At 37.1% G+C, this 19,495-nt stretch overlaps 1 protein-coding gene across 1 annotated transcript in view; it reads right to left on the reverse strand.

The window, feature by feature from the left end:
• SOS2 (SOS Ras/Rho guanine nucleotide exchange factor 2) overlaps positions 1 to 19,495 on the reverse strand; it is a 125,465-nt gene that overhangs the window by 60,148 nt on the left and 45,822 nt on the right. Inside the window, exons 5-7 of the mRNA XM_072629785.1 lie at positions 17,242 to 17,445; positions 13,594 to 13,737; positions 11,423 to 11,533 (exon numbers count right to left, since the gene is read on the reverse strand). Coding sequence (XP_072485886.1) covers positions 11,423 to 11,533; positions 13,594 to 13,737; positions 17,242 to 17,445 — 459 coding nt within the window. The remainder of the gene's footprint in view (positions 1 to 11,422; positions 11,534 to 13,593; positions 13,738 to 17,241; positions 17,446 to 19,495) is intronic.

Here is a 19,495-nt window from a genome sequence, read left to right on the forward strand (position 1 = left end):
GGGCAAATGAGCTAGAATTATAACCAAGAATCACCTACTCAGCAAAACTGAATATAATCCTTCAGGGGAAAAAATGAAAATTGAATGAGATAGAGGACTTTCAGGCATTCCTGATGAAAAGACCAGAGCTGATTTTCAAATACAATATTTAACAGAAGCATAAAAAGGTAAACAGGAAAGGAAAATCATAAGGTCTTTAATAAGGTTAAACTGTTTACATTTCTCCATGGGAAGATGATATTTGTAATTCATAAGACCTTTCTCATTATTGGGGTAGTTAGAAGGAGTTATTTATAGAAAGATGGCAAAGGTGTGAGTTGAATATGAAGGGATGACATCTAAAAAACATAAAATTAAGGGGTGAGAGGAATGTACTGGGAGAAGGAGAAAGAGAAAGGTAGAATAGGGTAAATTATTTCACTTAGAAGAGGCAAGAAAAAGCTTTCACAGTGGAAGGGAAGAGGGGGGGAGATGAGGGGAAGTGAGTGAGCCTTACCCTCATCAGAACTGGCTCAAAGAGGGAATAACATCCACAATAAATTGGGTATAAAAATCTATCTTACCCTATAGGAAAATAGGAGGGCAAGGGAAATGAGAAAGCAGGGGTAGGGTACAGAAGGGAAGGCAGATTGTGGGAAGGGGTAATCCAGGTCCACATAACTTGCAGTCTGAGGGCCACTTACAGCCGAGCTTGATGCACTCCAAGGGATTTCCTCTACAAACAAAGGATGTTTTCCTCTACATTTTTCACAGGCCATCCAAAATCCTTTGGCAAGTTCCAAGCGGCCCTAGAGCTTTAATAAGACTGCTACAAGTTGTGCACACTTGGGGTAATCAGAAGCAAAACACTTTTGAGGAGGAATAGGGAGAAAGGAGAGATAACAGAATAAGTGACTCCAGATCTCATCCCCATGCTGCTGTCTTTGACATTCAAACTCTTTCCCAGACTCTTTTCCCTCTCTGATTGGCAAGATGGAGGGTGAACCACTCAATTCCTTCCAAATTCTCTAATAGAGGGCAGCATTTGGACTTTCTAGCTCACTCCACTTTCCACCTACAGCTCTGCTTGGGTTCAACTCCAAGGGCACCAGTGTAAGAAAAGAAGACCTCTTTTGCTTTTGCAACAAATAGTGAAGAAACCAGTCCCTCCCCTCTGTGTGGGAGCTGACCCACCACTATCTGCTGAATGACCAACCATCCAACGAGAGAACTGGGACTACATACTTTAGCTATGGACTGATCGAAGAATTGAGAGGTTAACAAAAGGACATTTAAAACAAGAGCCACCAGGATCAAGGTACACTTGCTTAATGAGCCTTATCAATATTAACTGACACACCCCACATAGAATTTTCCCTCCATTTTCTATATATGCAACACATGAAGTGGGTAAGATAACATGATAAGGAGTATTATGTAGTAGGAGTGGAAGGAAGAGTGTAACCCAAAAGGATTGAGACCAGTCCTGATCTGGAAGGAAGAGACCTTAATCAACTTACCTATGTAAGTTGGCTCTGCCTTTGCCTCAGCTCACACTCACACATCTTAGCATGGGGCACCCACTTCTAGAGAACCATAATAAAGCTTTCCTTCACTCAGTCCTATGTAAGATCCTACTTTTGGAATTTTCCAACACCAGGAACCCTCTGGTATCTTCCTAATATCCTCTCCCCTCCCACTTTCCAGTTTCATCTTGTGTGTCATCTTCCCTCCAAAATGTTTTCCCTCCTTGAAGGATTTTTTTTCTCTTATTTGTAACCCCAGTGCTTAGCACAGTGTTTGGTACATAGTACTAAATAATAATGTGCTTAATAATATATACTGAATTAAAGTAAAAACAAAATATCAATAAAACGTAAATTTCTAAAAACATTCCTAGAGCCCAAGCATCTCCACAACCTCAAAGTACCTAAAACCAGACTTCTCTAAAAAGCTGTCTCTAGAAATCTTTTCCAACACAGGCCGTTCTCCTCAGTCTCTTTCTTTCAATAGTATTTTATTTTTTCCCTATTACATGTCAAAACAATTTTTAGCATTCATTTTTACAAGATTTTGAGTTCCAAATTTTTCTCCCTCCCTCCCCTTTCCTATTCCTAAAATGGTGGGCAATTTGACATACGTTATCATGTGCTACCATGTAGAACATATTTCCATATTAGTCACAGTTGTGAAAGAAGAAATAGATCAAAAGGAAAAGAAAACCACAAAAAAGAATAAAGTAAGTGAAAAAAGTATGTTTCAATCTTCACTCGGAGTCCATCAGTTCTTAATCTGGATGTGGATATTGCATTTTCCTTCGCAAATCCATTGTACCTGTTGCTGAGAAGAGATGAGTCATTCGTAGGTTATCATCACATAATGTTGCTGATAACTGTGTAAACTGTTTTCCTGGTTCTGTTCATTTCACTTTGCAATAGTTCATATGTGTCTTTCCAGGTTTTTCTAAAATCTGCCTTATTTCTTACTGCACAATAGTATTCCATTACACTCATATATCGCAGCTTATTCAGCCATTCCCCAATTGATGGGCATCCCTTCAATTTCCAATATTTCCACAATAAAAAGGGCTGCTATAAATATTTTTGTACGTGTAGGTCCTTTTCCCTTTTTTATGATCTCTTTCAGATATAAACCTAGTAGTGGCATTGCTATATCAAAGAATATACAATTTGGTGGTCCTTTGGGCAGAGTTCCAAATGGCTCTCCAAGAATACTTGAATCAGTTCACGATTTCACCAACATTGTGCATTAGTGTCACAATTTTCCCACATCCTCTCCCACATTTATCATTTTCCTTTTTTGTCAATGTTAGTCAATCTGATATGTGTGAAATAGTACTTAGCATTGTTTTAACTTGCATTTCTCTAATCAAAAATGATTTAGAGCACTTCTTTATATGCTTGCAGAAACATTTGATTTCTTCAACTGAAAACTTCAATCATTTATCATTTGGGGAATGGCTTATATTCTTATAAACTCAGTTATCATTTGAGAAATGAGACCTTTGTCAGAGACACTTGCTGTAAAGATTGTTTCTCAGGTTTCTGCTTTCTTTCTAATCTTAGTTGCAATGGTTTTATTTGTGAAAAAGTTTTTTAACACAATCAAAATTATCTATTTTACATCTCGTAATGCTCTCAATCTCGTTTGATCATGAAACTGAACTCACTTAACTTTTTCCTTTAAGAATTTGCATGCTAGGGGGGTGGAGCCAAGATGGCAGAGTAGAAAGACGCACATACACATAGCTCCGAACCCACAACCCATAGAACAGCTACAGGGAAGTAACTCACGGTGAATTCTGCACCCAGAGGCCACAGAATATTGGAGCGAGGGAGATTTCTGTTCCGGAGAGACCTGTAAACCTCTCGCGGGGGGTCCTTCGCGCTGTGGACTGGGCACCGGGACTAGGAGCTGAGTGCAGCCCTGCCGCAGCCACGGCACCGAGAGGAAAAGATCCGAGCGGGCTTCAGGGACGGGATCTCCAGCAGCCACGCGGGTCCCTCCACCCACAGAGGGACCTGCAAACCTCTCGCAAAAGGTCCGTTGCACTGCAGACGAGGAGCCCAGCCCAGACCTGCTGCGGCTGTGGCCGCGGCACCAAGAGATACAGATCCAAGCAGGCTTCAGGGACGGGATCTCCAGCGGCCGCACAAGTCCCTCCACCCACAGGTGATGGGGGTCAGTGAGAGAGTCTCTTTGGTGGGTCGAGAGGGGAATGGGGTGCCCCCATAATTCAGGCCCCCCCAGGAGGTAGAAGCTGAGAGGTGGCTGCACACAGGGGCTCCCCAAGGGGGGCGGGAGCCTGAATCCATTGTGGAAGGTCTGTGCATAAACCCCCTGAGGGAACTGAGCCTGAGAGGCTGCCCTGCCCTGACCTGACCACCTGAACTTAATCTCACACTGAATAGCAGCCCTGCCCCCGCCAAAAGCCCTAAGGCTGGAAGCAGCATTTGAATCTCAGACCCCAAACGCTGGCTGGGAGGATCAGGAGGCAAGGTGGGTGTGAGGAGAATATTCAGAGGTCAAGTCACTGGCTGGGAAAATGCCCAGAAAAGGGAAAAGAAATAAGACTATAGAAGGCTACTTTCTTGGAGAACAGGTATTTCCTCCCTTCCTTTCTGATGAGGAAGAACAATGCTTACCATCAGGCAAAGACACAGAAATCAAGGCTTCTGTGTCCCAGCCCACCCAATGGGCTCAGGCCATGGAAGAGCTCAAAAAGAATTTTGAAAATCAAGTTAGAGAGGTAGAGGAAAAGCTGGGAAGAGAAATGAGAGACATGAAGTCAAAGCATGAACAGCACATCAGCTCCCTCCTAAAGGAGACCCAAAAAAATGTTGAAGAAATTAACACCTTGAAAACTAGCCTAACTCAATTGGCAAAAGAGGTTCAAAAAGCCAATGAGGAGAAGAATGCTTTCAAAAGCAGAATTAGCCAAATGGAAAAGGAGATTCAAAAGCTCACTGAAGAAAATAGTTCTTTCAAAATTAGAATGGCACAGATGGAGGCTAGTGACTTTATGCAAAACCAAGAAATCACAGAACAAAGACAGAAGAATGGAAAAATGGAAGATAATGTGAAATATCTCATTGGAAAAACAACAGACCTGGAAAATAGATCCAGGAGAGACAATTTAAAAATTATGGGACTACCTGAAAGCCATGATCAAAAGAAGAGCCTAGACATCATCTTTCATGAAATTATCAAGGAAAACTGCCCTGAGATTCTAGAACCAGAGGGCAAAATAAATATTCAGGGAATCCACAGAACACCACCTGAAAGAGATCCAAAAAGAGAAACTCCTAGGAACATTGTGGCCAAATTCCAGAGTTCCCAGGTCAAGGAGAAAATATTGCAAGCAGCTAGAAAGAAAAAATTCAAGTATTGTGGAAATACAATCAGGATAACACAAGATCTAGCAGCCTCTACATTAAGGGATCGAAGGGCATGGAACAGGATATTCCAGAAGTCAAAGGAACTAGGACTAAAACCAAGAATCACCTACCCAGCAAAACTGAGTATAATACTTCAGGGGAAAAATTGGTCTTTCAATGAAATAGAAGATTTTCAAGCATTCTTGATGAAAAGACCAGAGCTGAAAAGAAAATTTGACTTTCAAACACAAGAATGAAGAGAACCATGAAAAGGTGAACAGCAAACAGAAGTCATAAGGGACTTACTAAAGTTGAACTGTTTACATTCCTACATGGAAAGACAATATTTGCAACTCTTGAAACATTTCAGTATCTGGGTACTGGGTGGGATTACACACACACATGCACACACGCACACATACATAGAGACAGAGTGCACAGAGTGAATTGAAGAGGATGGGATCATATCTTAAAAAAAAAAAGTGAAATCAAGCAGTGAGAGAGAAATGTATTGGGAGGAGAAAGGGAGAAATTGAATGGGGCAAATTATCTCTCATAAAAGAGGCAAGCAAAAGACTCATTAGTGGAGGGATAAAGAGGGGAGGTGAGAGAAAAACATGAAGTCTACTCTCATCACATTCCACTAAAGGAAAGAATAAAATGCACACTCATTTTGGTAGGAAAACCTATCTCACAATACAGGAAAGTGGGGGATAAGGGGACAAGCAGGGTGGGGGGGATGATAGAAGGGAGGGCATGGGGAGGAGAGTGCAATTCGAGGTCGACACTCATGGGGAGGGATAGGATCAAAAGAGAACAGAAGTAATGGGGGACAGGATAGGATGGAAGGAAATATAGTTAGTCCTATACAACACAACTATTATGGAAGTCATTGGCAAACTACACAGATTTGGCCTATATTGAATTGCTTGCCTTCCAAAGGGAAGGGGTGGAGAGGGAGGGAGGTAAAGAAGTTGGAACTCAAAGTGTTAGGATCAACTGTCAAGTAATGTTCTTGCCACTAGGAAATAAGAAATACAGGTAAAGGGGTATAGAAAGCTATCTGGCCCTACAGGACAAAAGAGAAGACGGAGACAAGGGCAGAGAGGGATGACAGAAGAGAGAGCAGATTGGTCATAGGGGCAATTAAAATGCTTGGTGTTTGGGGGGGAGGGGATAAAAGGGGAGAAAATTTGTAACCCAAAATTTTGTGAAAATGAATGTTAAAAGTTAAATAAATAAATTTAATTAAAAAAATAAAATAAAATAAAAATAAAAAAAAAAGAATTTGCATGCTATACTACTTGGTGCATGTATGTTTCATATTGATTTTACTTCATTGTCTAACATACCTTTTAGCAAGATTTAGTTTCCTTTCTTATTTCTTTTAATCAGGTCTATTTCTGCTTTCGCTTTGTCTGAGATCAGGACTGCTACCCCTGGTTTTTTTGGTTTTTTTTTACTTCAGCTGAAGCATAACAGATTCTGCCCAGTCCTTACCTTTACTCTGCATCTGTCTGCTTCAAGTGTGTTTCTTGTAAACACCATCTTGTAAGATTCTGGTTTTTGATCCACTCCGCTCTCTACTTCTGTTTTATGGGAGACAATCCCATTTACATTCACAGTTATAATTACTATGGATTTCCCTCCATCCTATTTTTCCTCCTGTTTGTCCTCTCTCTTCTTTCACACGTTCACTTCTCACCAGTGTTTTGTTTCTGTCTACTATCTCCCCTAGGCTGCCCTCTCTTCTGTTAGTCCCCTCCCTTTACTTAATCTCTTCTCCTCCTACTTCCCTGCTGTGCAAGATAAATTTCTATATTCACTGATTGTATATATTATTCCTTCTTTCAGTCAATACTTATAAGGTTCAAGTGATGCCCTTCGCTGACCTTCCCATCTTTCCCTCTACTGTAATAGGTTTTTTGCAAAATAATTTCCCTGTTCTACCTCTCCCTTCCTTTCTGCATCCAGTGTACTCCTCTTTCTCATTCCTTACTTAATTTTTTATGTCATTCCCTCAAATTCACCTTATGCCCATACCCTCTGTCTATATATATTCGTTCTAGCTACACCATTAGTGGTATAATTTTTAAGAATTACAAGTATCATTTTCCCATACAGGGATATAAATAATTCATCTCCATTGTGAATTTCTTATGTTTGCCTTTCCATTTTTACCTTTTTAAGCTTCTGTTGCATCTTGATATTGGAGATCAAATTTTTTGTTCAATTCTGGTCTTCTGCTTATGAAAGCTTGAAATGCTTCTATTTCACTGAATGACCATTTTTTTCCCTTATGTATTATACTTAATTTCTCCAGGTAGGTGATTCTTGGTTGTAGTCCTGGCTCCTTGCCCTTCAGAATATCATGTTCCATGACTTATGATCCTTTATGTAGCTGCTAAGTTTTGTGTAACCCTTCCCTTGTCTCTTTTCAATCACATTTCACTATTCATATTACTATATTGTTCTTCCACTACCACCACTGAAAAAGATCTTCTTTTAAAGTTAATTTTATTTGTTTACATTACTATCATCTATGAACCTCTAAAACAGTAGTGTCATTGATTAGAGAAATGCAAATTAAAACTGCTCTCTGAGTTACCCGACTCACGCCTATAAGATTGACTTTACAGAAAAAGAAAATGGTAAATGTTGGAGGAGATATGGGAACATTTGGACACTAATGCATTGTTGGTAGAGCTATGAACTGATTCAACCATTCTGGAGAGCAATTTGGAACTATGCCCAAAGGGCAATCACACTGTGCATATCCTCAGATCCAACAATAACACTACTAGGTCTGGTTCCCAAAGAGATTCCCCCAAAAAGGGAAAGGACCAATTTGTACAAAAAATATTTATAGCCACTCTTTTTGCTGTAGTAAAGAATCAGAAATTGAGGGGATGCCCATCAACTGGGGAATGGCTGAACAAGTTGTGGCATGATTATAATGCTAAAAGAAATGATGAGCAGGATGCTTTCAGAAAAACCTGGAAAGACATATATGAACTAAGGCAAAATGAAGTAAGCAAAAGCAGGAGGACATCACACACAGTAATAGCAATATGTATAGTGATCAACTGTAAATGACTTAGCTATTCTCACCAATACAATGATCCAACAATTCCAAAGGAGTCATGATGAAAAAATGTTATATGCCTCCAGAGAAAGTACTGATGGAGTCTGAATGCAGATCAAAGCATACTATTTTTTGCTTTCTGTATTTTTTTTCGGGGGGGCGGGGGAGGTTTCCTTTGGGTCTGTGTCTTCTTTTGCAACATGACTAATATGGTAATACATTTTGCATGACTGAACATGTAAAACCTATGTCAAACTGATTACCATCTTAGGGAGGGAGGAGGCAAGGAAGGAAGAGAGAAAATTTGTAGCTCAAAATTTTTAAAAGTGAATGTTAAAAACTGTCTTTACATGTAAACGGGGAAAAACATAAATAAAATCCCTCCAAAAAAATTTAAAAATAGAATGGTAGTATCAAACTCAATTAGAAACACAGGACACTAATGCATACATATAGCACTGTGGACCACATACTTAGTTTTAAAATGTATCTATAATTTATTGTTTCTTTATTCTGTTATATATTTTCAAGTTGTATTTTAATTAGGTTCAGGCCATACTCAGGAGTGCTGTGGACCATGTGTTTGACATCTTTGCTCTAGAACACACTTTCACTTTTCTCAATGATTTCAGCATCTGGTTTACTAACTAAAAGAGCTTTGGATTTGGAGACAGAGGCCCCTGAGTCAAATTCCAGCTTTGATTTTTATCTGAGAGACACTGGACAGCTCAGTTAACATTTCTGAGTCTCAGTTCCTTCAAGTGTACAATAAAGCAATAGGACTAGATGATTTAAGCTCTAAACCTCAGAAACATCAATATCCATACCCTCATGGTTCCTTAACTCCCCAACCTCTATCTCTATTCTACAATAAGAATCTACCAGTGCTGTTGTTTATTAGCTGTACCATCTTTAGAAACTACTCTAATATCCTAAATTCAAATTTTCATATCTGATTAAAATCTCTTAGAGTCCAAATCTCCCCTTTCTTCATTTGTATTGAACTTGTTCTTCATCAAATTTTATTAGAGATTTGGAGAGAAAGAGTGTTTTCTTACTGAGGTTTTCCTTCACCTTGGACCCCAAATGTAATCAATCAATTCCTATGGATTCTACCTCCGCAATCCTTCTTAAATACACATTCTCCTTTCCATTTTCCACTCAAATAAATTCAACAAATATTAATTAAGAGCCTCCTAAAGACAAAGCACTAATCTAAGTGGTATGGCTACAAAATGAAAAGTGAAAACAATACTTGCCCTCAAGGAACTAAGGCTTCGAAAAAGAAAATGTGAAGAGGGTGCACACCCTAAAGATACAAAGGCACAAAAGTAAAAGGAACATTACGTAATGAAGCAAGCTAGAAAGTCAGTTTGACTAGAATAGAAAAAGAGGAATACAATGAAATAAGATTGGAAAGGTAGTAGGAGTCAGAACATGAAATACTCTTTTCCTTCTTGGAAATCTTACATACTTTGTTTCTTTTATAATAATACTTAAATTCAAGCCATGTGCCATAGCTATTTTTATGTGCTGGTAGAAGGAAAGGAGAGAGGCATTGAGGGAGGGAGAGAAGGAAGGAACAGAAGGAAGGGAGGGAGGGAGGGAGGAAGGAAGGAAGAAAGAAAAGGAAGGAAGGAAGGAAGGAAGGAAGGAAGGAAGGAAGGAAGGAAGGAAGGAAGGAAGGAAGGGAGGAAGGGAGGAAGGGAGGAAGGGAGGAAGGGAGGGAGGAAGGGAGGAAGGGAGGGAGGAAGGAAGGAAGGAGGGAAGGAAGGAAGGAAGGAAGGAAGGAAGGAAGGAAGAAAGGAAGGAAGGACCTCTGTTCTCGGGAAGTTTACATTCTATTGGTGGAAGGGAAATCATACAGTAATAAATATAAAATAAATAACAGAAGGTTAAGAGTTCTCACAACTAAGGAAACCAGGAAAGGTATCTTGGAGGAGATAGCATTTCAGTTAACAGTAAAGGGAGTTAAAGGTTCCAAAAGGTAAAGGGTGAGGAGGGAAAGCATTGAATGGGCTATTCCCCGGAACAGAAGATGGAATATTATGCATGGTGAACAGAAAGCAGTCCAATTTGGCTGAATCATAAAATGCATGGGAATGGGGAGAGGATAGGAGGTTATCACGCTGGAAAGACTGGCTAGAGATAGAAGGTTGTATACTTAATTGCCTAACAGGAGTTTGTATTTGATCCTAGATACAATAGGGTACCACTAACTCTTCTTCAACAGGGAAGAGAAATGGACAGAGCTGTGCTTTAGGAATATCAAGCTGGCAGTTTTGTGAAAGAATACAATTAGAGAGGGGAAAGGCTAGATACAGCAAAACCAAAGGAGAAGCTACTGCAACAGTCTGGGTGCTGCAGACAGGTGGGGAAGGCCTAAATTAGGGTGGTGGTCATGTGAGTAGAGAGAAAGGAACAAATAAGAGATATGCTGTGGAAGAAGAATTAAAAGAACTTGGCAACTGATGGGCTATAGAGAGCTAGGGAAAGTAAAAAGTTGAGGATGACTCCCAGGTTGGGAACCTCGGTGACTAAAAGGAAGGTAATGCCCTAGACAAAAATAAGGAAGCTAAGAGGAGGGATGGGTCTTGGCAAAAGATAGTAAATTCTAATTTGGACACGTATCTCTTCCAGTTACTAAATTTTACTAAATTGATGGTATTATCAATGAAAAGTTTAAATATTCAAATATGCTACATAAAAAGGATGAAAACTCCTAATGAAAAGAAGAGAAAATGTGTGACATTTTCACTATCTGTGTATTTTTAACAACTGTTAAGATCCTGACAACATACTGTCCATCTGACTACTTTCTTTCATGATATGTATGTGCACAAAGGTTATTCACTGATAAAAGCAGAGTTCTCACTGAAATAAATGATGCTGTGAATTTATTATTTTTTGTGAAAATACATTTGATATTAGAATGAAAATTGATGTTTAAATTAAATAAATTCATTTTAACTTTATATAAAGTGAAGTCAACCCACACAATCATAAAAACAAATGCTAAAATGTGACAGTGATTTTAAAAAATGTGCTACAGCTAGGAAAAATGTCATGAAAAAACATTTTCTGGACAACAAATCTGCTGAATTAAAGTAATACAAGTTTCAAAAATATCAGAATACTTACATAAATAAATGTTACAAAAAGCAAAAACTTTAGCCTATAGGGAAAAATTCCTTGCTTAATTTGGGGTATATTCATCTGTAACAAGTAAGATGGCTAAGAAACTTTTCTGCAGATAAAGAATAGTCAAGGAAACCACTTAAAAAGATCAACATTACTACTATGGTAATTTTTTTCTCTCTTAGATATAACTAGTTTCTAGAATAGGAATTCTGTATACTTCATTCACTTTCATCTTATCAAAAGAATTTAGGAGGCCAGTTATGATGCCAATGAGTACAGAAGAACAACATATTTGAATTTGTATTTGAATTTGAATTACCTGAAAATGCAGAGAAACAGCAGGTTTGGCCATCAAAGTATTGAAACGTTCATGGAATTGTGGGGAAAGAATATCCTGCGACAAGGTTTCATATGGATCAAATGCTTGTTCCTTAAAAAGGAAAGTAAAACAAGTTTAGTATAATAATTATAGATATAAGTACTTTCATTTTCAGTATAACACTGGTACAATTTGCTCCTAAGACCAGCTGGTACAGTAGATAAGAGTTCTGGGCCTAGAATCAGGAAGACCTGAGTTCAAATCCAGCCTCAGAAACTTAACCTCTGTTTCTTCATCTGTAAAGTGGAGATAATGATAATAATCCAAGGGTTCTTGTGAGGATCAAATGAGATAATATTTGTAAATATGCTTAGTATAGTAAGTGTTATATAATGTTAGCTATTATTAAATCCTCAACTAGGTCTTGATCTTTTGCTATCTAAATTGGAAGGGTAAATACCAAATATAACTTACCTATAACTCCAAGTACATACTTTCAAAAGAATTTATACACTGCATTTAAGTCAGAGAGTTCATACTATCTTGACTACTGTCATCTCAAAAGATGTGGGTAACACTGTGGCCACAAGTAGCAAACTCTGTGTGTGTGTGTGTGTGTGTGTGTGTGTGTGTGTGTGTGTGTGTGTGTGTGTGTGTGTGTGTGTGTGTGTATGCATGTATCTATTAAAGTTGGTGTTCAGTTGTGTCCAACTCTTCATGACACCATTGGGGGTTTTCTTAGCAAAGATACTGGAGTGCTTTGCCATTTTCTTCACCAGCTCATTTTACAGATGAGAAAATTGAGACAAACAGAGTTAAGTGACTTGCGCAAGGTCACACAACTAGTAAGACTCTGAGACTCAGTTTGAACTCAGGTCTCCCAACTACAGGCTAGGTGTTCTATCCACTGTACCACCTTACCCCTATAAACCAAATGTCTAAAAGTGTAAGTATAAACGTATATCCATACATACAAAACTATTTTGGAGTGAGAGGCAAATGAAAAGTGTCAATAATCAAAAGGAAAGCAAATTTTGAAACTGTGGTCTGAAGACGTTAAGAAAAAATCCACTATATTTCAAGTTCTATTCTAACCCTTAGGCACAATAAATTTTCTTAAGGGACAACTAGGTGGTGCAGTGGATAGTACATGAGCACCGGAATCAGGAAGACCTGAGTGAAAAATCTGGCCTCGGATACTTACTAGTTGTAGGATTCTGGGGAAGAAGAGAGAAAGGGAGGGAGGAAGGGAAAAAAAGGAGACAGAAAGAAAGGAAGAGAGAGAGAAAGAGGGAAAATGAGAAAAAGAAAGAGAAAGGAAGAAAGAAAGGAAGAAAAAGAGAAAGAAATTTTCTTAAGTAGCTATATGAAATAACAGTGCTTTATCCATGGCATGTTTTTCAAAAATGTTAAGACATGTTAAGATATGAATGAGCATTAGTAAGACAGACTACATAGTTTACATTCAAATCAAAAAGGTGCATTAACAAATTTTTATTCCCTAAAAAAGTATGTTGGTTTAAGAAAACTGTTCAATGCTTATTCCTTTGAAACTTCAAGGATGGTTCCTGATCAATCTGTCATTTCATCACCTGAAATGTTTACTAGGACCACTTTAAGTCTCCATTACGATCTTTTAAAACTACAATCTATTAATATGTTTGACAACTAAGTCATAAATATACAGGGGTTCAAGATACGCAAATACACTAAGAAGAACAGGACTAAGGATTTCAGTTAGCCAGCAAATGATTGAGTGTCAGCTTCCTTAACTAAAAAGTGAGTTAACGAAAATAATCCATTTTATCAGACTAAAGTTGAATGAAGGCAGATACCTGAGAATATCTTTTACATTAGCATATAATACTTTGCAGATTCCAGGAGTGAACTCCCATACCTTTATTAGCACAGGTGCAACAAATACATTACTTCAAAAAGCTACTCACATAAAACTAATATGAAGTAATTTGAAATAAATTGTTAAGCAGAAATACAGAGCACAGTACAATAAGTAAAATATGCAATGATTTCAGCTTACTGATTTAAAGAAAACTAAGTATCTTTGTAGTAGAAAATGTCTTCTAATTTTTGATAATTAACCAAATAATATGTAGCTTAGCAACCAATTTAAATATTTTAATGAGAAAATAAATATAGTTTTATAAACTTACTTCTGCTAGATCTTCAAAACAGCTGCCAGCTAAGGGATGAGGACTGCTTTCATCAGTCATTTCAACTGTATCTTCAATCAAGCCTAAAAGCTTTACAGTCAATTCATGAATATCTAAAATGTTGCTGAATATCCCTTCAATATCCTAAAAAAAAATAAAAATGAAAGCATCTGAAGCTAAAAACTACGCTAATAAATTACTGAATACAAATACTCATACACAATCTAAAGATGGAAAAAAATTCACATCTAAGAAGTCATGTTAATATTTTACAAGATAAGCCTTGAAATTCTACATAAAAGAGGCTATATTAAAGTATCTTGTAAACACAAAAAAGGAGAGAAGTGTGGGGGTTGGGTGGAAAGGTGGGGATAAAACATACCAAACTGAAGTCAATCAGTAAGAAGGAAAGAAAATACAATCTTCTGTGTCACAAGATAGAAAAGCCAGTTATTAGAAAAACTGAGGTTCTAAGCAGTTCACCTTAAATACATGCTGCACTAATACACCATTAAGAGCTTTAATTGTGAGCTAATGATTGGTTTTTATAAGGAATAAACAAATTTTCAGTCCCAAGGCCTCTATACAACAAAATAAGATATACATTTCTTTATTAAGGTAATGCACAAATTATTTACTCTGCAGACATAAATGTAATACATTAACCCAGATAAAATAGGACCCTCAAAATGGCAAACTGGGATCAATTTTGCTTGGGTTTTTAATCCCTTTACATGACAAATCAATGTTATCACCTACAGGGGAAAAAAATCAAATGCTTTATAGATGCTAATGGTAAAAGAGGTAAAGCTGATGACCTAAGCAAATGAAATTATCTGCTTTCTTTCCTAGATACTACTCTACATACAATCTATTGTATTTTGTATAAATAGTAGAATAGGCTTTTAGTCCAGAGGTCTGGGTTCTAGTCCAACCTCTGGCAATAACTAAAGTCAAAATTTCCGTCTCATGTTCATCTACAAAAATAATAATACCTTCCCTATGAAAATCATATCAAATGACAGATACAAGTACATTGAAATTTTGAAAATACATAATATCCAATACTCAAATGGAGCTGTGATTTCACAGCCGTGGGCATTCCTTCCAATGGTGCAGACTGAAATCTGTGTAACCTAGGCAACTCTACTACACTCTGAAAAGTTCACCACAGGGGATCCAACCAACATTCTGAAAACTCTCCTCAATTTCACTTGACACTGAGAGGATGTCAGCGGAATATATGTGCATAAGTGCTCTTGCCACATAACCAGCCCATCATTGTTTTCATTCATCTTTATTTTGGTAACAACTTTTTCTCTAGTTCTCCTTTGTAATTTCCTGTTTGTAATTAATGTGTTGCAGCCTGTCCATATCCACCATGCACCTCTATACCATCATATAGGAAGGCAGAAGAAAAGATCTTTAAAAGAAAAAAATAATGGGTGCCATGAGGGTCATGAAAAATAGAACACAATTATTTTACATTGTTTGGAAACTGGTGTTCCATAACTTATAATCATAAAACTCTGAAAGGCTATTGGTGTTCTAAAAATAGCCTTTGTTTCAGGGAAAATTTTTTTGGCCATTAAAAAAACTTTTAAATTTCTCAAAGGTAATACAGCTTGCTTGCTTTTCTCCTATTCCGCTCTGGGCCTGACTCTCCATTAGCTTGTAGTGTCTATCCAAGATAACTGCCTAACAGTCAGGACATCAGGCATTCTTCCTCTGCTTGGGAATGTTTGAGAATTTGGGGCAATCTGCATAATGTCTTCTGACAACAAGCACATGAAGAGGACCTCACCATTTACAGGAAATACGTCTACAACTTGGATTCGTTTTGGAACTCATCTTTGACAGTGGGGAAAATCTTTGGCAACCATAAATCCCCCTGTTTTATGCCCTGTCTGATATTAATGATCAGAAAGTCAAACCTTTATTCTTAAATTTTTTTCAAGAAATCTTGATATTTTTGAGGTAGCCATTAAAGGACAGCTTTTAACACAGCATTTTGCTCTACTGAACTCATATTTTTTTTTACAGTCAGCAAACAAGCAAATGAGACACAGACTGGCAAAATGGATAAGAGCACTGACTGGGAGTTAGGAAAACTTGGGTTTAACTAACATACATGCAGGATACATGACTAAGAGCAAATCAGTTAACCCTTCAGTGTCCCCAAGAAACTGTGAGATTACCAATCCAATTATGGATCAGGGGTCAATCTGTCCTGGTAGAGAGCGTTCCTTACTGGGAACTTCCTATACTGATGAAAACCACAACAAATGCTGGGGTTTGATATTCTTTACATCATTTAATCAAATGTCTGATAATAAAATATATCTATAGCTTGAAAAAGTCTGTTTCCTTATAATCTCTTCAACAAAGATAGCCCTGACACAAATTTTTCTCAAAGTTCAAAATTCTTTCCCCACAACTTTGGTATTTTCCACTGCTTCAAATATGTTAACAATCAATCCCTCAATGCACTTTCCTTCTGCTACCTCCAGCACAGAACTATTCTAGCAACTGGTTAAGTTTGGTTGCTTTTTCTATCTTTATTTTTTTCAGTGACATTTCCACCTCTTTTATTAGCATAGCAGGGGTTGTAACGATAGAATCCTAGTATAATGGTTCCACTATTTTTGTTAGTAAAAATAATATTATAAAATATCTTAAAATCTCATCCATCTTTTGCTTATTTCTTCTTCTTAAAATTCATCCTTAAATGTCTCCAGAATCAGTCTGCTCAGTTTGCCAAGCTCTCTTTACACCAGCTCTACCCTCCAGTGCTTCTCTTTGTTTTATGAGACAATGTTGTTCACAATCATTCGCTATTCTTCTAAGTTTTTACAAATGAGTTTGGATTCTAAACTAATTTTGTCTTTGGTTGTCATAGCCTTTAACTTGGCATGTAAAACGGTATAATATCTGGTAGAGTTATAAAAACATTTTTAAACTAAGCAAATGCACTACGAAAAAAATGAAGTCTATCAAAACACCTTAGAATACCATCTGTTTGACTTTAGGCTTAAGAAAAAGACTGAGAAAATTTAAATTTTTACTCTTTAGTGTTTATTTAGCCAATACTATCTAAGTACTACTCCCTTCTCACATAAGAAATACATATTTTGGAGGAAACAATACACAGGTAGAGTAGCAAAAAAAGCAATGGATGAAAGGCAGAACAGATCTTGAAAAGAAAAAGGTAATGGATGAATAAAGGTAAAGGGGGAAAAAAAAACGAAACTTCTCTTTTCCATTACAACATTTATTCTGAGACAAAGACATTTCCAGTCTATTATTTCTCTGCAGAAAAAGATTTCAATTCATGAGATTCTTTCCCCTAGAACTCATGTTTGGGGCATTCCATTAACATAACACATGTACAGGCTCCCAGGAAATTACTCCGATCACTTTAGACACCAGATATCAGAGAAAGCTTTCAGTCTGTTTAGTTTCCTCACTAATCTTACGCAGCATTTCAATATATTGGTGAAATAATTCAACTATTTTAAAAATCATACTAAGATTACAAAAAAGAACATTTTTGTTCTATATACATCAACTTTGAAGCTATTTAATTATTCTAAGTTTTGTAACAAATTTTGAGATACAGAATATCCCAAATCTAGGAATGGTACTTACAGAAGATGCAAACAGCTTTTTGTTTGAAAGGAAAGCCTCCCGAAATACTTTTATTATAAGATTTAATTCCCGTAGATATTGTCTTTCTTCTGCAATTTCGGTTCTAACTAAGTCATAGTAATTCAGTTCACCTGAAGAAAAGGGTTCATCTTCACAGAGTGAAACCAAACCAATGTCATCCTGATCAAACATGTCCATTAAAACCTGATAAATACAAAACAGCATTTTATAAATGCCTATTACCAATTTAGTTTAAATTAGCTCAATATTTTTCATAATCATCACATAAATAAACAATAAGAATGTATTATTATATAAGTTAACTGTTATGAGAAAATAAAGAGTAGTTTAAGTCACAAGCCAAGACTATTGCAATATCATCTTTCCAAGTCTTCCTGCCTCCATTCTCTCAGTATTAAGCATTTATTTTGTGGCAAGACTTTGTATACTCTCTCTCCTCCTTCAATTCATTCCTTAAATACTGGTGATCTTTCTAGAAAAAGTCAGTCGTCTGCTCAAAAAAATCTTCTATGGTTCCCTATGGTCTGTCAAGTGCATACATATCAACGATAGGCATTTTATTAAGCACTTACTATGTGTCCACTACTGTCCTAAATAGCAGAGATACAAACAAAGGCAAAAACACATTCCTTGACCTCAAAGAGCCTACATCTAATGGGGGAAACAACATGCAAACAAGAGAATCACAGAAGAGATGGAAAATACTCTAACAGAAGGAGGCATGACCAGCTGTGAGGGGCTATGAAGGGCCTCCTGAAAGAAGCAGGGTTTGAATTAAGTCTTGAAGGAAATGAGGAAATCTAAAAGGTAAATTTAAGGGGGTAGGATATTATAGGTATTTGGAATAGCTGGTGCAAAAACATGAAGAGGAGCAACACAGTGTCATGTTTAAGGACCATGTGGTAGGCCAGTGTTGCTGGAATACAGAGTATTGAGAGGAAAGTGTAAGAAGAATGAAAAGGTAGAAAGGTATCAAGTTATGAAAAACTTTAAATACAAAAAAAAAAATCAACCAAAATTGTGAGGACTCAAAACACCAACATTTCAAACTTGGATGACTAGGAAGATGGTGGTTTCTTCTATAGTAAGAGGGAAAGTGAGGAAGCGGGGAGAATTTGGATGGAAAGATTCTCCCAAAATCTGGCTCTAACCTGCCTTTCTGGCAAGATTTCACACTATTCCCCAAGTTCCAGTCAAACTAGACTGTTCTCATCCTTCAAACAAACTTCACTCTACTACTTCTGTAATTTTGCTCACTCTCCTCCCCATTCCTGGAATGTCTTCTCTCTTACCTCTGCCTGTAGAACTCCTATACGTTAGAATCCGTCTCAAAGCCTGATTTCCCAGATCTTCCCTAATAGACCCTCCTAGCATTTTGTACAGAAATTCTCTACTTTTAAACATTGCACATTATTACTATGAGTTTATGTCTTATCTCCATATTGAATACAAACCAGAGCAATAACTGTAATGTCCCTAAACTCTATACTATTATTCCCAGTGCCTAACAAAGTACTCCCTACACACAGCAGGTTCTTAATTTTTGTTGAACAACATCAGAATATTGTTGCTTTTGATTTTTACAGAGAAAAGGTTAGATAAAATGTGACCTTTCAAATAATCAAGACAAAAGGTAAATCTGACCATGAAGACAGATGGCAGAGCCCAATTGTATAATAAATAAAATATATTACCAAGTCAAGTTTGAATGAATACAAAAACACATTTATTAAATACTTACTAGTTTATTTCCTCTTTTTAAAATTTATTTTCAGTTCAAATTCTCTACTTCCTGGCTCCCTTACCCCTACTCATTGAAAAAGCAATAGAAAGAAATCTACCTATAAACATGTACAGGAAAGTAAAATAAATTCCCACACTAACCATGTGCAAAAAATAAATGCCTCCATCTGCACAGAATCCATCAGCTCTCTATCTGGAGGACAATGGTAGGGTTCACCACGAGTCCTCTAGAATCCTAGTTGATCAATGTATTGATCAGAGTTCCTAAGTCTTTAAAAGTTATTTATCTTTATTGTTCCCCTGATCCTGTTCACTTTACTTTGCTTCAGTTCATACAAGTATTCTCTCTCTCTCTCTGTATAAATATATATATATATAAAAACATGGGTCTTTTTCATCTTTCTTTGATCTCTGGGCTACAGACTTACTAGCAAGATCATCAGATCAAAAGGTATGAACAGTCTAACAGCTTTTCAAGCATAGTTACAAA

Source organism: Notamacropus eugenii, chromosome 1 (assembly GCF_028372415.1).
Source record: "Notamacropus eugenii isolate mMacEug1 chromosome 1, mMacEug1.pri_v2, whole genome shotgun sequence".
NCBI classification, from domain to species: Eukaryota; Metazoa; Chordata; class Mammalia; order Diprotodontia; family Macropodidae; genus Notamacropus; species Notamacropus eugenii.